The sequence below is a fragment of the Amblyomma mixtum genome, chromosome 2 (genome assembly GCF_055824585.1).
Source record: "Amblyomma mixtum isolate Tamu chromosome 2, ASM5582458v1, whole genome shotgun sequence".
NCBI lineage: Eukaryota > Metazoa > Arthropoda > Arachnida > Ixodida > Ixodidae > Amblyomma > Amblyomma mixtum.
The window spans coordinates 113,596,594-113,619,759 of record NC_143013.1 but is presented as its reverse complement, the minus strand read 5'-3'; the positions used below and the strand labels follow the sequence as shown (position 1 = coordinate 113,619,759).

Genomic DNA, 23,166 nt, shown 5'->3' with positions numbered 1-23,166 from the left:
CAACTATGCAGTCATTCCTGATCAAACACCACGCTCACGACGCGGACGCGCGCCCCGAGGTGGTCCACGTCGTTCGCCTGAAACCGTATCACGCAAGGACACCATGACACCCCCTCCGACGCTGGTTTCCTTTTAGCATCGGGACGATGCTTTTCGAACGGGGGGGGGGGGGGGGGGGGGCTAATGACGCTAGCGCTACTGAAGACGACGACGTGAGGACATTAAGCGAAAAGGACGAAGTTCGCCACCGTCGGACTCGGCACCGGACGTTCTTGTGAGCCTTCCAAACCGCCTTGAGCGTTAGCGCGTCTTACACCGACGTGACAATATTTGCATAGACCTCGTCTTTGAGAACCAAGAACTGGTGCAGTCAGTCGGCCGTACATACATCTATTTCTCCGACCACAAAACTTCCTTCATGACAACCAAGAACTTTCAGTGGAGTCTTTCTTGAAGAAGGAAAATGTGTGAAAACTAACTAGTCTGTAATTCATATCTATCAGCAGCGCGAACGCAACACAGGAAGAAGAAGAAGATAGTACAGAGCTCTGAAACTGTCTGTAATTGTACATACAATTCTTGCTCGAATACTTTGCTGCAACCTATCGAAAAGCTGAAACAACTGATGCGCTGCGCTCAAATTTCGCATTAGGATGTAACGGAATCGTCGGCAATTTTTTACATAGAGCTAGGTAGCAAGGGGACCCCGCAGGGATCTGTACTGTCCCCGCTTCTTTTCAACGTGGCCATGATCGGGCTTCCTAGCAAACTAGCAGCGATTGAAGGTCTCAGTCATTGCATATATGCGGATGACATTACTATGTGGATTGGCAAAGGAACTGACGGTCAAATAGAGGAGACTCTCCAAGTGGCCATTGGAGAAGTTGAAAAGTATGTCAATGATAGGGGGCTTAGGTGCTCCCCGCAAAAATCGGAAATGCTTTTTTACCAACCAAAGAGGAAATCACGGTCGGATCCCCCGCGGATATCTCTTAAGGCTCAGGGACTCGATATCCCGACGGTGGACAGGATTAGAGTCTTAGGGCTGTACATTCAAAACAACGGTTTCAATGGAGAAGCAATAAAGAAGTTGGAGATATGCGCGCAACAGACTATGCGGCTCATCAGCAGAATCGCAAATAGGCGCTATGGCATGAAAGAAACGAATCTAATCAGATTAGTTCAAGCCTTTGTAATAAGTAAGATTGCTTACGTAGCTCCTTTCCTTAATCTCAAGGCAGCGGAGAAGTCCAAGCTGGAAGGGATCATTCGCAGAAGTGTCAAGCAGGCGCTGGGTTTACCAATTCGGACCCCCACCGCAAAACTTTTAGAACTCGGTCTTCACAACACATTGGATGAAATTGTGGAAGGGGTGACAGTCTCGCAGTACGAAAGGCTGTCGGGAAGCGTTACAGGCAGGCAAATCCTCGCGAAACTAGGAATAAATTACGAGAGTCAGCGAGGTCCGAAAGTGGACATGCTTAAGAGCGTGCGCGATAGGCTGATGATCCCACCACTACCGAAAAACATGCATCCCGTCCACCACAAGGATCGCAGAGAGAAACGGGCTGAAGCCATCGGCAAATGTTTCAAAAACTATCCGATAGAAGACGTGGCCTACGTGGACGCAGCTAATTGCGGGAGGGGGAGAATGGTGATAGCGGTAGCTAGCGCCGAGACATATCTCCGAGCCGGCGCTTCGATCACGACGGACAGTCCCGAAATTGCAGAAGAAGCCGCCATCGCACTTGCAATAGTGGGCACGGATGCGTCAATGATAGTCAGTGACTCAAAGGTAGCAGTGATGAACTTTGCCAAGGGGAGGGTCTCCCCTCTGACGAACGGAATCCTGCGGACTGCAAGGAACGACCGCAAAATTCGCATAGTCTGGACACCTGCACACGCATCCCTGGCTGGAAATGAAGCAGCTCACGAACTGGCTCGAGGTCTTGCTTTCCGAGCCAGTGACCATACCGAGGGCTTCGCAGACAGGGATCGTCTTGTAGGTTACAGAGAAATCACACAACATTATAGGCTCAATCGAACAAAGTACCCCGCTGCTGATAAATCATTGACAAAGAGTCAGGCCACCTCTTGGCGCCGTCTCCAAACTTATACGTTTCCGAACCCGGTTATGTGTAGTCGTTATTATCCGGGACAATATTCAAACGAGTGTAAGCAATGTAAGGCCAAAGCGGATCTCAACCATATTCTCTGGAAATGCCCTTTTGCCCCCCTGGAGGGACAAAAAATAAAGTCACTTGAACAATGGGAGGCTCTCCTACTCAGCTCCGATCCGGAGACTCAAACAAAAGTCGTCCAACTGGCCGAAGACGCCGCCAGGAGCCAAGACCTTCTGGCCGTCGTTTAGGCGGGGGGCCTATATGCCCTTCAGACTGTTGGCAATAAACGTTTTACAATCCAAAAAAAAAATTATGTTAAGAAAGCGTGAATAGCTAAAAATGCAAGCCTGCCGACGAGAGATCCGCGGATATTTTGATTGTTAAATTTATGTCTTGTGATATAAATGAAAAAAAAATTCATTCATATACTACCTCATGTTGCAAATGCGCTCCTCCAGTATTTCTGGTTATGTTGTGCGCATTCCAGAAAAACTTGCACATCGTACACATGAGCGCGAGAGGGCCGAATTAGGAGGTCTTTGGAGTCCGCTTCGTTGGTTTGAAGATTGGGGAAACTAATGCCGACCGCCACTCCTCTGGTAGCATGCATGACGGGCCCACTTGTTAAGCCGTCGCGCCAGGTGCACACCATTGTGCACATCTCTTGTGCACACCATCGTCGCACTTGCATCTTCGGTGGCTAGACGGTGGCTCTTAGGACGCCATCTTTTTAGGACCATTTATTGGCCTAACCACCGATGGAATTTCGTCTAATTAGGTTAGTAAGGCTTTCCTTTTAAGAATGAAGTGGAGTTTGTACTGTCCAGAGATTGTGGCATCTTACAGGATGTGGAACCCTTAACTGGGTAATGTGACTGGCCATAGGATAGTGAAATCTCTTTAAGCCTTTATTTGAAGGGTGAACGAAGAAAACAGTGCAGGAAGAAGCACAACAACCAGTTAGCGGGAAGATGGAACGAAGAGTAGTTCAGGATACATCTAGTGAACAGATATTGCGCTTGCTATGAAGACGGAGACTATAGTGTTCAAGCGAATATGGTAATGTCCTAAACATATTTGAGGAGTATGGAATAGAAGCACGGGGTAGGGTAGTAAAACAAAACTTGTTTTGGGACTTAGAAAAAAATCGTTCCAGCCTGGGTCACTGCGTGTAACGGGCTTAGAGTAGTTCAGTGTAGATTATATTGGGACTAAAAAAAATAAACTAGAAAAATGTGTCGCAGCCCGCACCACTAAGTACAACGGACTAGAGTATACTGACAACCTCTCCCAAGGTATGAAATATCTGATCAAAAAACGCTGAAGCATAAAACTGCTGACCCCATAGACAGAAAAGAATTGTAGCGTAACCAAGACGTACACAAGAGAGGACCACACAGGAGTAGCGCTAAATTTCATCTAATTTTATTCACTAACAGCGCAGCAAATAAAAAGAAAACCAGGACACGTGCAGAGAGGTACCAGTTTCCATACAGCACTATCTAGAGAACCGTTCAAGATACGCCATTTCCGATTTGAAGAGGCTCACCGACGTATCGCTAACACAACATACACCTCTCTTTCTTATATGAAATCCTTCCAATAGTTCCCTTGCCCTTGTATCTTTGATTTTGCCTAAAATCTGTATCTCGTGAAACCGGGGTTGACACTTTTTGTCGCCAAAGACAAGGAATCTGCATTGGATCCTGCGTAGCCCCTGTACTCACTAACATTTTTCTAATATCTATTTACCTCGCCCTTGAACTAAGTTTAACGGGGAAGGCGGTACTGAACGTTTTTAGGTATGTTGGAGATTTCCTGGTAGTTTTTAAAACGCCCAGTGAGTTGACGTACACAGACGCTGTGAGCTCTGTGTTAAATGGTTTAAAAGAAATGGGAGGGGGATTGACGTTCACGCATGAACTACCTGTGGGGGGTTATGTACAGATTTTAGACATAAACATCACTGTGGGTGAAGGTCATTCATGTTGGCAATATGCACCGTTAGGACAGAAGGAGCTACTACCGCATGCTTCGGCTGAGTCGAAAGCTGTGAAACGCGCCATTGTCAAGCTTTGCCTTCAATCGGCTCTCATTATAATGAAAATACAAGGGCAAGGGAACTATTGGAAGCATCTCACATAAGAGAGAGAGAGGTGTATTTTGTGTTAGCGATACGTCGGTCAGCCTCTTCAAATCAGAAATAGCGTATCTTGAACGGTTCTGTAGATAGTGTTGTGTGGAAACTGATGTCTGTCTGCACGTGTCCTGGTTTCCCTTATATTTGCTGCCCTGTTAGTGAATAACGTTAGATGATGTTTAGCGCTAGTCTTGTGGGCTCCTCTTTTGTCTACGTCTTGGTTGCGCTACAGTTTTTTTATTACAACAAGCACCATCTATCCCAACAAAAAGTTCTTACAGAACTGGCCGAACTACTAAAGACGACCAATAAGAGAAAGGTAACCGATATCAAGAAGCATGAACTGAAGAGCTGCCATGGGAAAGGAGCTCTAGGCCAAATTTCCGTGTACGCGCAAAGGGACTAGGAAGTTCGGTTTAGTTTGATTTATGGGGTTTAACCTACCAAAGCAACTCAGGCTATGAGAGACACCATAGTGAAGGGCTCCGGAAGTTTCGACCCCCTGGGATTCTTTAACGTGCACTGATATCGCACAGTACAAGGGCCTCTAGGAAGTGTCATTACCAATAGGTATCAGGTAGTTAAAGCTGATGAGAAATTCTGCACAAATCTGCCACAGATTTGTGCAGACTTTTTCTTCAGCTTTATATATATATATATATATATATATATATACATGGTCTGTTATGAAAGTAGTAGGACTCATTTTTTTAAACAAAATTTATTCAAGAGAATAGTACAAACGATTACAATTTTTAAAGGTAGCACCATTCCGCACCTACACGCTGCTGCTGAGTTTTACAGTTTTCGCACGCCTCCAGGATCGCCTGGACCGGAATGCTGTTTAGCTCCCTCGTCACCGCCTGTTGAACCACCTCTACCGATCCGTGATGTTTACCCTTGAGCGTCAATTTTATTCTCGGGAATAGAAAAAAGTCTGGCAGGGCCAAGTCGAGGCTGTAGGGGGGCTGAGACAGCGTTGCCGCCTTGTGCTGGACAAAAAATCGGAGTCCTCATCCAGATGACGAAGAATATCCTACCGGTTGGCCTTTTCCTCCTCTGACAACACTCCCGGCACTAACTTCGCGCACGCTTTCCTCATGGATAAGTTTTCTGTCACGATCCCAAAAACTTGGCCTTGAGGAATGCTCAAGTCATCAGCAATCATTCTGATACTCATTCTACGATCACTGTTAAGTAAATGTTTCTCTCGCTACACATTTTCGTTGGTCTTGCTGGCCGAAGGGCGTCTGAAGCGGTCGTCTTCCTCCACTCTTTCCTTACCTTCTCGGAAAAGCTTATGCCTATCAAAAACACCTGATCTACCCATGGAAGCGTCACCGTAGGCCTCCTTAGTCATGTTGTGAGTCTCTTTGCCCGTTTTACCAAGATTTACTCAAACTTTGATCGCGTATCGCTGATCCAGTAAACGCTCGACGATTCTGCGTGACGAGACGTTTCGACAGGGGTTCACAGTACAAGCGACCTCCGCTCTTCAACGGCCGAGAGCCGACTGCCGATTTTCCCCAGCATTCCCAATATCCCCCTTCAACGATACTGCACGCGCAGACCACATCTCGTCCGCCCGTTCGCCCAGGAAAAAACCAGTCCTACTACTTTCAGAACAGACCATCTACGATACCTGATGAGAGAAGCCAAGAGCCCAGAAACCAAGGGGCACAGGGGATTTTAATTAATTTCTTTTATGTTGTGGTGTTGATCAATTTATAATATTACTGAATATGTTATCGCTTAAAGTTAATTGATTAGAAAAGCAGAAGAAAAAACAACCACATGCCGCCGGTAGGATCCGAATCCACGACCTTCGAATTACGCATCCGGTGCTCTACCGCTGAGCTACGGCGACGGCTGTCAAATCTTCTGCTTTCGGGAGTATTTATGTTTACAAATAACCTAACCTTGGGAGTGTTCACCAGCGCCACCCACGTTCTAAAGCGGCGGACGTAGCACGTCCTGAGTTTACCGCTGATGTGACGTAGAACGCCATCGAACGGCGAGGGTGGAAGCTGTGTGAGAACCCTCTTATGCTTCCTAAGGCGTCAAAGCTGCCAGAACCGAGACCCTCGCTAAGCAATTAAGGAAACAAGGGAAGGGGATGAGGGGCTCGTTATAAATAGGAGAGAAGCCAACAGCCACAGAAACCAAGGGGCACAGGGGATTTTAATTAATTTCTTTTATGTTGTGGTGTTGATCAATTTATAATATTACTGAATATGTTATCGCTTAAAGCTAATTGATTAGAAAAGCAGAAGAAAAAACAACCACATGCCGCCGGTAGGATACGAACCCACGACCTCCGAATTACGCGTCCGGTGCTCTACCGCTGAGCTACGGCGACGGCTGTCAAATCTTTTGCTTTCGGGAGTATTTATGTTTACAAATAACCTAACCTTGGGAGTGTTCACCAGCGCCACCCACGTACTAAAGCGGCGGACGTAGCACGTCCTGAGTTTACCGCTGATGTGACGCAGAACGCCATCCAACGGCGAGGGTGGAAGGAGAAACCTGTTATGCTTCCTATGGCGTCAAGGCTGCCAGAACCGAGGCCCACGCTAAGCAATTAAGGAAACAAGGAAAGGGGATGAGGGGCTCGTTATAAATAGGAGAGAAGCCAACAGCCACAGCCAACAGCCAATTTATAATATTACTGGATATGTTATCGCTTAAAGCTAATTGATTGGTCACATCAGCGGTAAGCTCAATAGTCACATCAGCGGTAAACTCAGGATATGCTACGTCCGCCGCTTTAACTTAACTAGACACACGTTTTAAGTTAACTAGACACACGACACGTTGGTTGTAATGCGCTCACATGCACACGTTCCCTTCTCTCCCCCCCCCCTGCCCCCCAAAAAAGAGAGAGATAGAGAGGAAAAAAAAGCCTGAAACGTAGACGACTTTGGGGAAGAAAAGTCGCGGGGGGCGCTATGAATGGAGGGAGTGCTTAAGCGAGGGTTATTTGATTGCGCCGCGCTCGTCAAGATGGTCGAACAGTTTCTTGTATGCATATGTTTGCAGACCTGGCCCTATAGTATCTGGCGTTAGCACGATTACGCAACCAATTTCCAGTTACACTGACATATTGATCAGGCATATTCAAAAACACACCCATCCTACATAGGAGGCACGAACCATTTCCTTCCGGAAATAGCAGGCATTAAAATTCCGCAAGGAGCCTCTCTGATTACATTAGATGTAGTATCTCTCTACACTAAGATTCCTCATTCCAGTAGCATCAAATCTCTGACCGAAGCATACAAGCAAGATAGAAAAGAGGAGTCCCCTGCCCCACGTGTTCTAGAAATATACTTGCAAAAATTGTACTCGAACCCAACAACTTGGAATTCAACAATCGACAGTAGTTGCAAATTAATGGCACAGCCATGGGTACAAAAATGGCCCCCACATACGCCAGCATTTTCATGCATAGTATTGAATCTAAATTTTTGCAAGGTTCTCTCTTAAGCCCATCTTATACAAACGCTATTTGGATGACATTTTTTTTAATTTCGACTTCACAGAGCACGAACTCCTGACTTTATTGAACAATTCAACCTTGTCCAGCCCAATATATCGTTCACTCACGCGCGCTCCCACAGAACAACTTCCCAGATGTTGAGATTTCTGTAAAGGCAGGCTCACTTGCCACTAGCGTATATAGAAAACCGACGGCCCCCCCAAAACAAGTATCATATACTCTCAGGCACATAGATTTAAAATAATCTGTTCACAAGCTCAAGACTTCATAAGGAATTCCAATCGCATGCGAGAAGTCCTCACCAAGCAAAGATATCCCCGCCATTGTCGACGACGCAATTCAAAGGGCACCTAAACTCAACCGAGAAGAAATGCTGGAGGGACGTCGACGCAGTGAAGCAACAGATAACCGGGCAAACTTGGCACTAATCTTTACAAGTAATTCCCCCAACGTAAACAAAATCCTTAAAAAACATTTCAACATTCTTGAGCAAAGTGAGCGCATCGCCAAAATTTTCACTACAACCCCTCACGTAGTCTACAGACGACCGTAAAATATTCAACACATTCTAGTACACCCAAAAACATACAACCACCTGAAGTTCGGGTGCCGACCCTGCGCATAAAGTAGATGCCAGGCCTCCAAACATATGCAAAGAAAAAACTGTCCAATGAGCACAGCCTCAGGCTTTAAATGGAAAATTAATGGAAAATTTAATCGTGACTCCTCCAACGTTATCTACCTCCTAGAATGCACTGTGTGCAGTATGCAGCACATTGGGCAGACGGTTAATCCTCTGCGAATTCGCTTTAATAACCACCGCGCTCATGCCTGATCTCTATCCAACCTCCCTTTGTCAAAACACATTAATCAGAAAAAACACCTGCTTGACTCATTTAAATTAAGTCTTACAGGGTGGGTTCAACAACACCCGGGAATGGGAGCAATTTTCCCCAAGTTCAATGCCAATGACGAAAAACAGAGCTTGTGCTGCCCACGGAAGCAGTGAATATGCGCTCTCCTCGAGCCCCTGCCTGCCGTAGTCCCATCCATAGCCTTGGTGCCGTCGGTTGTCGTCATCATCTCGTCAATTTCTCACGTAGTACCGTGAGCGGGATTTCCGAATCGGATCCGCAAAGACCGAACATTTAATTGCGAATATCTGAATACGTATTGCCCTTAGGCACGGGCTGCAAATCGTATTTGCTTTGAATCATTACAGTCTCCAAAGTTGCGATTGCAATATGCAGCGTAAAGTGAAGTGTTAAAAATAAAGAAATTTGGTTAATTCATTACTTAACTTTCTCCGCTATTTCTTTATCTTGTGTCCGCCGGGACGAATGTGGATTCCGTGAAGGTAGCATTCACGATATTAACAGCGCCTTCCATTTAAAAATCAGTAAACGGTTAAAAAAACACCCTGCCCTTTATTATATATATATATATATATATATATATATATATATATATATATATATATATATAGCGAAGTATACGCTTCGCTAAAGGAAACATTTATTCTACTCGACGTTTCGATCGGAAGACCGATCGAAACGTGGAGTAGAATAAATATGTTTCCTATAACGAAGCGTATACTTCGCTATATACTCTTGCAAGCATTCAAGTACTCCATGCTTTCGCATCCTATACATATATATATATATATATATATGTGTGTGTGTGTGTGTGTGTGTTTCTTGCGAGAGCATGAAGCACTTGACTGCATAGAGGAGTATATAGCGAAGTATACACTTCGTTAAAAACAATATATTTATTAGACTCGACGTTTCGATCGGAAGACCGATCTTCTTCATCAGTGATTTTTCTTCATTGATCTGTGCCCACCCCTATGAAAGGGGAAGCATCAGCAAAGAAAAATCCCTCTTGAAGATCGGTCTGCCGGTCGAAACGCCGAGTCCAATAAATGTTTCTTTTAACGAAGCATATAATTCGCTATATATATGTATATATATATATATATATATATATATATATATATATATATATATATATATATTCGCAGAGGGTGTTTTGTAACCGTTCACTGATTTTTAAATTTATCTATTTATTTTGCGGTGTTGATAAATTTAGAATTTTACTGAATATGTTATCGCTTAAAGCTAGTGGATTAGAAAAGCAGAAGAAAAAACAACCACATGCCGTCGGTGGGAGCCGAACCCACGACCTCCCAATTACGCGTCCGGTGCTCTACCAACTGAGCTACGGCGGCGACTGTCAAATCTGCTTTCGGGGGTATTTATGTTTACAAGTGACCTAACCTTGAGCGTGTTCATCAGGGACACCCACATTCACAAGCGGCAGACGTGGTACGTCCTGAGTTACCGCTGGTGTGACGTGGAATGTCATCCAAGGTATCTAAGATAACGTCACCTGCTGCGGCCAGGACGACCGAGAGGTTCTGAGGCAAGCGCTGAAAGAACAGCTCGCGGAGTAGCGGGCTGTCCATCCATTGGAAGATCGCCGAGGAGCTGTCGCATGCGATGGAGGAGCTGAGAGGGCCGCCAAGGTCGTCGGCGCTGTGCAACTGCTGCAGGCGGCTGCGCTCCGGGATGTTCTTACGGGTCAGAACCACGGCCTTGAAGTGGTCACAAGGGGAGGAGCTTTTGCGCTTCTCAAAACGTCGTCATATTCTTCAATCTCCTCAGTGGAGAGGAGGAGGAGGGGAGGAGGAGGGAGCAGGAGGAGGGAAGGAGGGGAGCAGGCGGCTCTGTTCAGAGATGGTCTTACGGGTCACAACCATAGCCTTGAAGTGGTCACACGGGAAGGAGGTTTCGCGCTTCTCCAAAACGTCTTCATGTTCTGCAAACTTCTCAGGGGAGAGGGTCAACACAGCGTGAGGATACTTCACGCATTGTAAAGTGATGCGGCGAAAGACGAACACAGCCTCCGGTTGTGCGAATCACACGACAGGGTTCTGAGGTCAAAATTCTTTCAGCTCAACATGAACGCTGGCGATGTTCTCCGCAGCCGATGTATGAGCCTGGACCTGGGGCCTGGGCGCCGCGCCAGTAGCGGCCTTTTCCGGGCGCACCACGTACGGGCCACTAAACTGTAGAGGGATGGAGACTGTCCCCTACAAATAAACGAAGTGCAACGCGGATGAAGGAAACAGCCAAGAACCACGTGTAGAACTGCTTTTTTTTCTCCTTTGAGCGAGGCTGCGCGCAGTAGGCGCCAGCGCCTGTTGCGAGCACAGGCGGCACGGCACAGATGATGGCGACAGCCTCGTTACAATCACTATGTGCCCGTCTCTGACAGTTTCTTCCCGGTGCTAACAAAGCCATCAACGCAAGTATAAAAGGTGTCTTCTGTGTTGTATTTGTGGCTGCATTTTGGACGATACATTTTCGTCGCTGCTTTTTCGTGCTGTCCAAAAGTAGCACAGGTGCACATTAGGCATACAGTGCAAAAAAAAATCTGTGCTCACTACAGAAGTGCAAAAGTCTTCGTGGTTCACAGCCGCTGTGCAACCATGTTGACCGAGCTAGAGAGTGAAGTTCCTGTGCCGATCATGTACCTAATTCTGAGCGAATGCATTGCGAATACAATGCAGATGCGCTATGAAGAGAAAAGGAGGTGCGAAACGAATACAGTGTGTCGAAGATCCACACCTGTTTTTTTTCCACTCTCTGCTTCCCTAACGTTGTCGCTATAACAGCGCCTCGAAGTTCTTGCTCGTGGTACCTTAAAATATACTTCGACCAGCACTACTATGGAGACTGCGCATCTAAAAATTAATCAAAAGACAAGCCCGAGCTCGAACACATAGCAAAATCAGAGCAGCTCCAGCCAGCGACCAAACACCAAGTCGTCGGAACGCTCCGCTGGTTCAGCAGCTGGAGATACCGGGCCCCTCAAGCTAATGGAGGTGCTCTAGGACAAGAGACCATTTCCCGCAACATACTTACAGGGCAAATGCTTTGTAGTATTGCAGGAGATAACCACATAAAGTTGACAGGCCGAGTTAGTTACTTGTAACCAAGGGATTAGACACCTGCGGTACCCGAGTGGGTAATCTATAAGGGAATCCATGTTGGCGAAGACTGAAGTGATAGAAAAACTTAGTGGATGATACAGCGAAAGATATCCTGGCATTTAATGACTGAGAGGGGAGCATGCTTTGTAATACTAGTGAAACTTCCGGAAGTTCGGGTACTCGTGAGGTGTCGTTATCACGCACATGTGGAAGACAAGCGAAAAACAATTAATAAAAAAGTGACATATTAAAGGCCGAAGCACCCCTTTAGAAATCGGGCTTCTTTATTTGAAAAGCGAATAGGATTTCACTGCTCAGGAGATAGAACACGCATGGAATATTGTTTTTTCTGTCTCATCGCTAAATATACGCAAGCACGCGTGTATCGTAGAAGATAACTAACTTAACACCAGCAGAGGGCGTCACAAGAAGGATAATAAGTAGGAGAGGCAGTTTACCGTGAAGCAGCGACGAATGAAAATGCTGCTAAAGGGCGATATAGAAGTTGAGAAATCAAAGATTTGCGTGAATTGGGACCAGTCAGACCTCGCAGTCGATGTGGAATGCGGCGGTGTTCAACCCTTACGTGGTCTTAACATTTGGCTTCAAGAGTTTAACGGAAGCCCGTTTGGTCGGGATGGCACATAAGGAAAAAATAAACGACACCCGAAAAGCAAAAGATGCGTCTTTCCTGCTCCCGCATGGAGCCTTGTTTGCATCGCTTGTGAACAAGACTCGCGAGTCTGATCGTCTTTTGTCAGCCGTGTGAGAGGCTCAGCCAGCCTGGAGAAGTCTTTCACGAAGCGTCTGTAGTATGCGCAGAGGCCACGAAACCAGCGCAGAGCTCGCTTATCAGTGGGGGTCGGGAACGCAGCTACAGTGGCTTTCTTGTCGGGGTCAGGGCTGACGCCCTCAGGTGTCACAATATGGCCCGAGAACTTCAGCCGTTGGTACGCGAAGTAGCATTTTTCGAGTTTCAGTGACAGACCGGCTGATCGGATTGCCGCCAATACAGCACTCAAGCGTTTGAGATGTTCTTCGTAGGTAGTGGCGAAAATAACCAGACCATCAAGGTAGACGAGGCACGACTGCCATTTGAGGCCAACCAGGACAGTGTAAATCATTCTTTGAAAGGTGGCAGGAGCGGTACGCAGGCCAAAGGGGAGCACCTTGAACTCGTACAAACCGTCGGGGGTTATGAACGCGGTCTTTCACGATCACGTTCATCGACTTCTATCTGCCAGTAGCCATTGCGTAGATCAAGAGAGGAAAAGTACCGGGCATGACGCAGGCGATCGAACAAGTCATCAATTCGGGGAAACGGATAAACGTCCTTTTTAGTAACCTTATTGAGGCGATCGACGCAAAATCAGAGAGTGCCATCCTTCTTGGCGACCAGCACAACGGGCAAAGCCCACGGGCTTGTTTACGGCTAGATAGCCTCGTCGCGGAGCATTTCTTCAACCTGCCTCCGAATCACCTCCCGTTCTTTCGCAGGCACGCGATAGGGGTGGCGCTGTATAGGCCTCTCGCCTTCATCAACTACAATACGATGTTTAGCGACCGATGTTTGACGGACTTTATACGTGGTTGCAAAGAAGCCACGAACAGAGTCAATGATCATGTGGAGGCGATATTTCTGATCAGCGGTTGGGTCGGGGTTCACATTAGTCATAACGGGGGCGTCAGACGTCGATTCATGGGTATCGTTGAACAGGGACAGGGAGCAGTGGGAGGGTGACTCATTAATTTAATCGAAATAGGCTATGGCTGTTGCTGCGGCAAGTGGCGGTATGCGGCGCTAAATTTGGTAAAAAAAAAACGTTGGTAGCACTCCGCGGAGGGAAGTAACACCACGCGCAACTCAGTGTTGTTGGCTCAGCAGTAACGACAGGTTACCTTCCGCAATCCCGGTGAGGCGTGCGAGGGTTGGAGCGTTCCACCGTAATAAACAAACTGGAGCGTGGTGGTGGCGTGACATTGTCGTCACACATGCAAAAAACAGGCCTGCCGGGTTCGCTGCTGTCGGCTATGGCACACTGAGTTGAGAACGTCACGAGAAGTTCGCGGAGATTGATTATCGCACCTTGTTCCCGAAGAAAATCAAACCTGAGAATGAGGTCATTCGTGCATTGAGCCAACACAGCGAAAAAAGCAGTGAAGGCTACACCGCGAATCTCCATTCTAGCGCTGCAGACGCCAAACGGTGTCACCACATGGCCTCCAGCTGTCCGGATGTGCGTTCCAGGCCAAGGTGTCAGTACTTTCCTCAGGACAGTCGCCAGACCACCACTCATGACGGAGAAATTGGCGCCGGTATCTACAAGAGCAGTCACGTGGCGGCCATCAACGATGATAGGGATTTCAGCCGAAGCTTGACCACCTTCAGAAAACGCTGTGTGGGGGAGGTCGGACTAGGGGATCGTTCTCGCGGTCGAGGTGGGGCGTCAGGCGGAGGCGTCTCTGTGCGTCGAAAGGTCGTCGCGGTGTGGTGTCGAAGGTCGGTCTCATGCTAACGTTGGTGAGCGGAGGATGTTCGTCACTATGTCTAGTGACGGCGGCCCTATTTCCGGGGGTCGCCGTCCTCAGTTTTCCCGGCGCGAGCTCGAGGACTGCCGGACGTAGGACTGGCAGGTTGGTGAAGACAACCGTCGAGGCGACGGTGACCTGCACTGACGTTGGGCAGTGGGTGCAGGTGGGACGGTGGCCGCTATGTACTGGTCAATCTCGCGGGTTCGTTCACCATAGCGTGGCGGGGTTGTGTCTGATGAAAAGCCGCGCAGCCCAATCCGGCAGTACGAGCAGTGACGACAGATGTGGCCTGCTTCGCCGCAGTGAAAGCACAGGGGCCTATTGTTCGGTGTGCGCCACATGTTTGCCTTCGTGACGGGTGGGCGGTCGTCTGGCAGCGCTGTCGTATACGGGAATCGGTGGGACAGCGCGGTAGGGGCAGGATAGTAGAACGCCGGTGGTGGTGGCGCAGGGCTGCGCAATGCCTCGCTCTATGTCGTCACACAGGGTGCTGGCGGTTGGGGAGGTGGAATGGGCTGCACCGTGCGGCGTATCTCGTCACGGACAGCATCCGAGATGGCGGTGACACTAGGAGGCTGCTCCCCAGAGCGAAGCTTCTTCAGCTCTTCGCGGACGACGCTCCTGATGAGCTCTCGGAGGGTGGTGTTCTCATCCAGGGGCGTCGGCATGTAGTACTCAACAGCAGTGATGTGGGAGGGACGGCCGTAGTGCGAAACCGCTGTTGCAGCGGGCGCTCCATGCCTGCCGCTTCCTTTGCAAAATCGGCGACTGTAGCCGGAGGATCACGTACGAGCCCGGCGAACAACTGCTCCTGCACTCCCTGCATAAAATGGCGCACCTTCTTGGCTTCCGGCATCGGAGGATCAGCGCGGTTGAAAAGCCGGGTCATGTCCTCCACGAACACCGCCACGCTCTCGTTTGGCTGCTGCGCTCGGGATTGCAGGGCCAATTCAGCACGCTCCCTCCGTTCGTTGCTGCTGAACGTATCCAGTAACTGCCGCCGGAAGTCTTAGCAGGTGTGGATGGCGGTCTCGTGGTTTTCGAACCACGTCTTGGCGGCGTCCTGGAGGGCAGAAGAGACGCTCCGAAGCTTGCGGTCCTTGTCCCACAGATTATATTCAGCGACCCTCTCGTATCCGTCCAACCTGTCCTCCACATCCTCAAACTTGTCACCATGAAACGACGCGGACGTACGAGGCGTATGAAGAAGTAGCGGTGCCGAACTCACAGATTGCTGGATGGTATAGCTGGCCGCCGTAGAGGTCATCATGCGGGGTGGCGCGGTGAGGGGATTGTATTCGGGGGCTACGCCTCTCAAGTGCTCTCAAATGGGACAAAGCGCTCTGTCCCGTTCTCTTGTCTCGTGCATGGTGATGTGGATTTGGGGGCATTAAATTACAACAAATTATCAACTAGTCCAAAAAGAAGTTTGCTTAAGCCATATCACCATTCTTTTAGTAGGCGCCGTTTCTTTATTTTTCAGAGACTTTCATGTATAGACATTAATGCAGACATATGAACACATGCGATGTAGAAGAGCTAGCTGATAAATGGTAGCTTCAGAACAATTAAACAGAGGTATGCAGTGTGGCGCGACTACTTTTCCTAATGTTTAAAAAAAACGCGAATTGACGACCACCAAATAATGCCGAAACACACATTCTGATGATTAAAACACGCTCAAAGACGAGACTTGCGGCTTGTCTTACCACACGTTTTCAATGGAGCGCAGATACCATTCGGCCTTTCTAAGTCCCAACCTTCGTCCATATTTTTTTTTTTTACGCAGACTACAGCGAATGTGGGCTGAGCTACACCCATCATCCAGATTCAGGCTTTGATGTTGACGACTCAGCCAAGGTTAGAATTCTCGGAGGAGCTGAAGTGAAGACTGTTTGGCCATGGATGGTTCAGATACAGATCAAGGCGAGGAAGAATAATGAGGTATGTCTTTTGTTATTCGACCTCTTGAGATGCCTGCTGTACTTTTTTTTTTGCATGTTATCTAACTCACTGTATGCGCAGTGCACTAAAGCGCTTTATTCAAAGCAAAGCTATCTCGCTATCATGTTTATTTCGAACTACTGATATCACTCATGAACAGTTGCAAATTTTGCAAGAAGCAGGCAGGAGACCAGAGAGCGGAAGATTATAAAATAGGACTTGAGGATAGCAAGTGGGAGCTATTAGTAGAGAACACATAACAAAATAATTTTAGGATCATGAACAGCTCCTTCAGCAAGCGGGATAACCGGAAAAGGGTTTGGTGAAGTGTCTCAATATAGTAAACGAAAAATGAAATACACAATCTCACAACACGCAGGACGTGGAGGTTCTCGCTAAAATGAGATGCAGTGGTCACAAGGTGGTAAAGTCTCGAATCGACCTAGACTTGAAAAGAGTACGCAGGAAAGTATCAATAAAGGAGCAGTAGGAGAGAAAGTAGAGGAATTTAGAATCTCGCTGCGAGGAAGATGTTCTGCTTTAACTGAGGACGATGGTGTTTGTGCTCAAGCAACGAGTGATGATCGTATAAATATTGTTACCGAGTGTGAAATGAAAGCTGTGGGAAAATTAGCTAGGCAGTACTACTAAGCACTTTCAGCAGACGAAAGATCGTAATTATAAAATCCGAAGCAATAAGGCCTCTAATCACATATATATACAACTGGTCGAGTTTCAAAGTTAATGAATAAGCTTGAGGTATCAGGTATGAGGAAGTATAATATGCAGAGAGTATTGCATGCTCTTCAGAGAGGAGGCTGCCTAAAAGCCGTTAAAAGTAAACTATACCTAGGTAAAATTTGATGTATGCCCAAAGATACAAGGCGTGCAGTGTCATAACCAGTAACACTAAGATAGTTACGCTAGCCGAACAGATCTTCATAGATGTCTACAGTAGCGAAAGTAATCAGGACGATATTCGCGGATGCAGTGGAGCTGGCGAGGGAGTGGAACTGCAGGTCCCTTGGAGGAGGGCGGGAGATTGTGCAACAAATTTGGCCATTATGTCTACACAATGCCTCTTAAGCTAAAGGGTGCGGGAATTTTGGATGAATCCTAATTACCGTGATACATAGGAAAAGGTATGTCAAGGGAACAAGATGTTTACCAATGTAACCGTTAATACAATCAGATCAACCTTCGGCTTCATCAACCAAGGACCAGGCTGGTTTTTCTAAAAACTCTACCGCAACACAGTACGTTTGCACTCTCAGTGAGGTCGGAGAGAAATGAGCGGAATATAACCAAACCTCATTTACCGCATGTTTCACCTAAAGTGATCTGCAATTTTATTAACAGGCTTTTTAAGTTAAGAACAAGCCTCTTGTCGGCATGCATTGTCAGCGCTGTAGCACACCAGAGAGCAGCTAAGGCGTGCTAATTTGTAGGGTGATTGCTTAATAAAAATATATGTAGATTTAGCTATTATTTGTAGATTTAGCTATTACTGTTAGTTTCCTCATATCTTAGGAAGCGGGTAGCCCACTGTAAGTAATATCTAATAAGTTTTCGAATTTCGAAAACGCAGTTTGGGTATTGGGGCCGATCAAATTTTGCCTGAATTGCGCTGGATTATGCACTTTAGAGATGCCGACAGGTGAAATAACCCTTCTAATCCATACATATCGTCGAAATGGGCAGAATTCTTAGAACCACGTCACCTGGGGCATCTTGGGAAGTCTTGCAGGGTTTCAGACCTGGCGGTTGTTGTAGCCGCAGTCAGGGGAACGATCTTTGTCATCGTACGAGTGTGAAAGCTATGCAGTGCTTGCTCTACAAAATGTCCGCCGACATTTTTGGCAATTTTCTCGATTATTTATGAACTAATCTAAAAAGGATAAACGTGCGCGCAAACATTTCAGTGCGAAAGCAAACTTCGCGAATTCGAATCGGTTCACCGTTGTATGAAGCGAAACCTTGAGGGTGGCTTTGGGGAATCCATAAATAAATTGATAAAATAATTATTGCCGCGACTTGATTCGAACCAGCACCGCTGCGAACAGATCAGGTTTCGGGGCCGCTGCAGGACAGCACTAGGCTATTGCCGGAGCCGACCACGCCGTGTTTTATACCCGTGTTACACGGGCGTTTTCAACGGCAGTTCAGTTAACTCTCAGTTGAGTATTTCAACTGTCGTTCATTACAACTGGATTCGCTTGCTGTTAGACGAGCACTTCGCGTTCAGTTCAGTTAGCACACTAACCGCGTGACGTCGCCTCTAGAGCGAAATGAAAAAAAAAGAAAAACAGCGTATACATTTTTGTGTGTGTTGTAAATGATCGTCTTGTACATATTCTTTCCTATAGCGAGACATTTTGTGCCTTTTTTTACTTTTGGGCAAAAATTTGCGTGACGATGTCGGTTCGTAGCGAAGACTATCCTATGTGGATCGGTTCGCTGGTCGTCGTCGTATTTTTGTGTTTTCTTACTTCGACTGCTCGACGCACGCGCTATGTCTGCCTGTGTTTAATGCGTCTCCAGTTTTAGCTGGAGTGTTTTCTTAGTTTGCCGCAATACACTGAGCCAAGACAATCCACTACGCGAAATTTTTTTATCCGTTGGACGCCATCTTGTCAGTTGGCCGTTCAACTGGGACCCCCCATCTCAGTCGAACTCAACTGCCGTTGAGATTTGAACGGCAGTAAGCGCTGCCGTGTAACACTGCTAACTGCCGTTCAGTTCAACTGACGGTCAACTTAACAGCTGTTGAAAACGCCCGTGTAACAGGGGTATTAAACTGCACGACTCAAACTCTCGCGCCGAGCATTGCACGTTGTCTTCGTCAACTAATACTGCTATCAAACTAATATTGAAGCTTTGAGCTATATGGCGGTAGTTGCAAATAGATATTTGCTGCATAGTTTCGGGTAAAAAATGTTGCCGCAGGGTGGTGGTGAAAACTTTTATTTTGGGAAAAAGAGTTTGTGAGCCACAGAGTGGCCCCGCTGCATGGTCGGCGTCCCTAGTCCGGGACACCGCACGACGAGGCCCCGTCTCTCGCCCGTTTCACCAGAGCCCTTTGGGACTCAAGCGAGGAGCAGTTGAGGAGGGCAGTCTCCCATGCCTCTCTGGAAGGGGTAGGGGAAGGGGGGAGGTGGGGATTTTGAGTACATGCCCACACCATGTGGAAGATATCACAGGTCTCCCCACAGTGTGGGCATCGCCCATCCGTGTTAGGATCGTAATGTTTTATTATTGCAGGACAGAGTAGAGTACCTGTCTGCAGGCGCCTTAAAGTTCGCTCCTCCGTCTTACTCAGCCCTTTTGCAGGGGCCGGGAAAAGGCGGTGGTTGTCGCTATAATGTGTTAATATTTCCCTGAATCGCAGAAGCGGCTGGTTAGTCTCCGAGCCAGAAGAGCTGGGATGAGGAGCCCGGTGAGTAAGCGCTCGGGCAGCCGCGTCAGCGGCCTCATTACCTCGTAAGCCCTGGTGGCTAGGAGCCCAAATGATTCGTTTGGGTGTTGGATCAGTGGCAGTCCGTCGTAGAATACAAGCAGCTAAGGGGGAGATCTCCCCTGCCAAGTAATGTTCAAATGCTTTTCGGGAGTCCGTGATGATTATTCTCGAATTGGCGTGGGCGGCAGCAAGCGCTATCGCTACTTCCTCGGCCCGCATTGAATTCGGGGCTCGAAAGGAGAGTCCATCAACGTGCATTTCCTGGTGAACGACAGCGGCCGAGTAAAATCCCGTGGGCGATGGCCCTGCTACGTCAACATAATATACACCGGGTCGGGAGCCGTGTTGTCTCTCAAGAGCCCGAGCCCGCGCTTGTCGTCTGTTTTCATGCATGTCGGTGTCCATGTTACGGGGGAGCGGGGAGACCCAGAGCATATGGCGCCATAGTACTGGGATCGCTCCGCCTCCTCTGGAGTGCAGTCGTGTTGGATGTGTAAGCGGTTCAGCAAGCGGCGCCCAGGAGCCGTCTGCGTGAGCCGCGTGTATTGGTTCACGAGGTGGGCCTCCCGCAGCTCCTGGTAGGAGTTAAGCACCCCCAATGCCTTGAGTTTGGCATTAGAGGTAGCCACCGGGAGATCCAGGGCTCGCTTAGTTGCCTTGCGGATGACGGCGTCTATTCGCGCCTCGTCTTGCTTAGTAGTGCGGAGATATGGCACGGCGTAGAGGATCCGGCTAGTCACGAAGGCATAGACGAGCCGAAGCGCGTCCCTGCCCCGCAGACCACCCCGCTTGTTGGAAACGCGGCGGATCATGCGCCCTACCTGTTCGCCTACTCTCTTGAGTTTCGCAATAGTGGAGTCCGGTCTGAGTGTCTGGTGAATGAAAAGGCCCAGAATACGGAGCTCCTCCACCTCTCTAATAGGACCTCCTGACAGAGAGATGTGTATTGCTGTCCTATGCTTTGGGTTCGCTCTGACATGCAGAGGCTCTGATTTCGCTGGAGCACATTGGAGCCCACAGTCATTAGCATACGCATCGACTACGGAAGCAGCCTGCTGAAGGCGGTCCTCCTGTTCCCAAGGCTCCCCTGAGTGGTCCAAATTGTAATATCATCTGCATATAACGCGTGTTGAATGCCTTCCACCCGGGCCAATTGGCTTGGGAGGCGCATCATAGCAATGTTGAACAGGAGCGGTGATAACACAGCTCCCTGAGGGGTACCCCGTGTTCCCATCATGTAAGGGCCGTATTCCTCGCCCTCAATCCGAAGAAAGGCCTGGCGATTAGACAAGAAATCTCTTACATACGCGTAGGTCCTAGCCCCACAATCGGTAGAACTCAAGTTGACCAGGATGCTTCCGTGTTTCACATTGTCGAAAGCCCCTTTCAGATCAAGGGCGAGGATGGCTTTGTCATTGTGTTGCATAGTTGTGGGTCGTATTACATCCCTGTGCAGCTGGAGAAGGACATCCTGTGCAGACATGTGAGGGCGAAACCCGAACATGGTGACTGCAAAGAAGCCCTTACTCTCCAGGTATGGAGAGAGGCGATTCCGTACCATCGTCTCCATAAGCTTGCCCGCACATGAGGTCAGTGATATGGGCCTCAGGGTGTCCGTATTCACGGCCTTACCTGTTTTAGGGATAAACGTCACAAGTGACGTTTTCCACTCGGGAGGGAGTGGACGCCCGTCCCAGATCTGGTTGATGTATTCTAATAAATTAAGGTAGGCTCAGTCCGGTAGGTTCGCCAACAGGTTGACTGTTATGTGGTCCCGTCCCGGAGCCGTACCCCGGCGCATTTTTGCTAAGGCCGCCTTAAGGTCGTGCAACTCAAAAGGGGCATCGAGTGTTTCATTAGGCCTGCCAGAGTACATGTACTGTGGCCCAGGCGGGTCCTCCATACGACAGAGATATCTGTCGCACAGAGTGTCCGCAAGTTGCGCCGTCGTACCTTGGAACCCTTGCAGAGCCCGCCGGAGCTGCTTTTGCGTCTCCCCTCTCGTTTGGGAGGGGTCGATTAGACTGCGAAAGAGACGCCACGTCCCCTTCGAGCTCATCTGATGAGCTGCTGCGTCGCAGCGTGCTATCCAATTTGAATCTGAGAGCTCGGCAGCATACGCTGCAGCCTGCTCTGTGAGTTTGGCTATGCGGTCGCGTAATTTGCGATTAGTTTTCTGCTTTTTCCACCGTTTAGTTAAGCTCCGGCGCGCCTCCCACAAATGCTGGAGGTGGGTGTCCACTGCGGGGATCTCTTCGGTGGTTTGTAGTGTTGTGACGTGTTGTTTCTGAATGTTGTATATGTGGCTAGCCCATTCCGCGTAGCCGCCGGAAAATAGTACGGAAGGGATAGTGTGATTCCGGAATTTGTGCCAATCGGTCAGCTTGGCCTGACCTCATTTTTTGCGCGCTGCCTTTTCCTCGAGTGTAATCCGGAGAAGGAGGTGATCGCTGCCTAGAGAATCTCCCAAGTTCTCCCATGCAGCCGCTCTAGCATTTTTAACGAGAGAAAGGTCTGGACACGTGTCGCGGGTTACCGAATTCCCCACTCGAGTGGGATACGCCGGGTCCGTGAGCAACATGAGGCTGAGGGTGGAGATGAGCTCCGCCAGCTTACGTCCTCTTGCCTGTTCGAAGTGGTAGCCCCAATGAAGGCTGGGAGCATTGAAGTCTCCAACGATCACTAGAGGCTCTTTGGCTGCCAATTTTATCGCGCGAAGGAAGATTTCATTGAAAATTACGCGCGGCTTACGCGGAGGGCAGTATATGTTGAGGATATGTATTGACGGGTCGCAGCGTCTGAGAGGCAGTACTCGGACCATTGTATATTCTTGCTCGGTACTCAAGTCTAAGTCGACCTGAACTACGGTGTAAGCCTTATTCACCAGGATGCACGTAGAGAGGCCCCCCTGAAAGGTGCTGTAGCCTGATAATTTAGCGTCTATGCCGGGCTCCTGTAGGGCAATGAGCGCCGGCATGTCACCTAGGGACTGCAGGTAAAGCTGGAGGTGTGACCGCTTTTTCCAAGATCTGAAACCCCTGCAGTTCCATTGGATGATCTGGAATTTTTCAAAGTTTTTAGCATGCCTATAACATCTGCTAGCCATCTTGTCGTATTTATTTAAGGGTGATCGGAATAGCTCTGGCCGGGAGCCGGCGCAACCCCAGTGAGGGGCCGCACCGACCCACCAACTGCCGAGCCTGAACCATGTTCCTCCGCTGCCTGACGGAAGGCTGTCTTACGTTTGAGGTGAGGAGATTCGCAGCTTGTGGCGTTCTTAATTTGGGTGCTGACCCAGGGCTGCACGGCTTTAAGGACCGAGTCAGTGAGCTGGGCCAAAAGGTCGGGAAGTGCTTGCGTTAAAGCTGCCTTGAACATGTCCTGGAAGGACTCGCGGACTGCTGACATGATTTGGTTCGGGAGGGCCGCCATTTGCTCCTCCAGTTGCTCGGTTTGGCGCTGCAGTGCATCTAG

At 48.5% G+C, this 23,166-nt stretch overlaps 1 protein-coding gene across 1 annotated transcript in view; it reads left to right on the top strand.

Moving 5' to 3' along the window:
- Positions 1–23,166, top strand: part of LOC149360625 (complement factor B-like) — a 205,803-nt gene that overhangs the window by 118,067 nt on the left and 64,570 nt on the right. Inside the window, exon 14 of the mRNA XM_089572417.1 lies at positions 16,081–16,235. Coding sequence (XP_089428543.1) covers positions 16,081–16,235 — 155 coding nt within the window. The remainder of the gene's footprint in view (positions 1–16,080; positions 16,236–23,166) is intronic.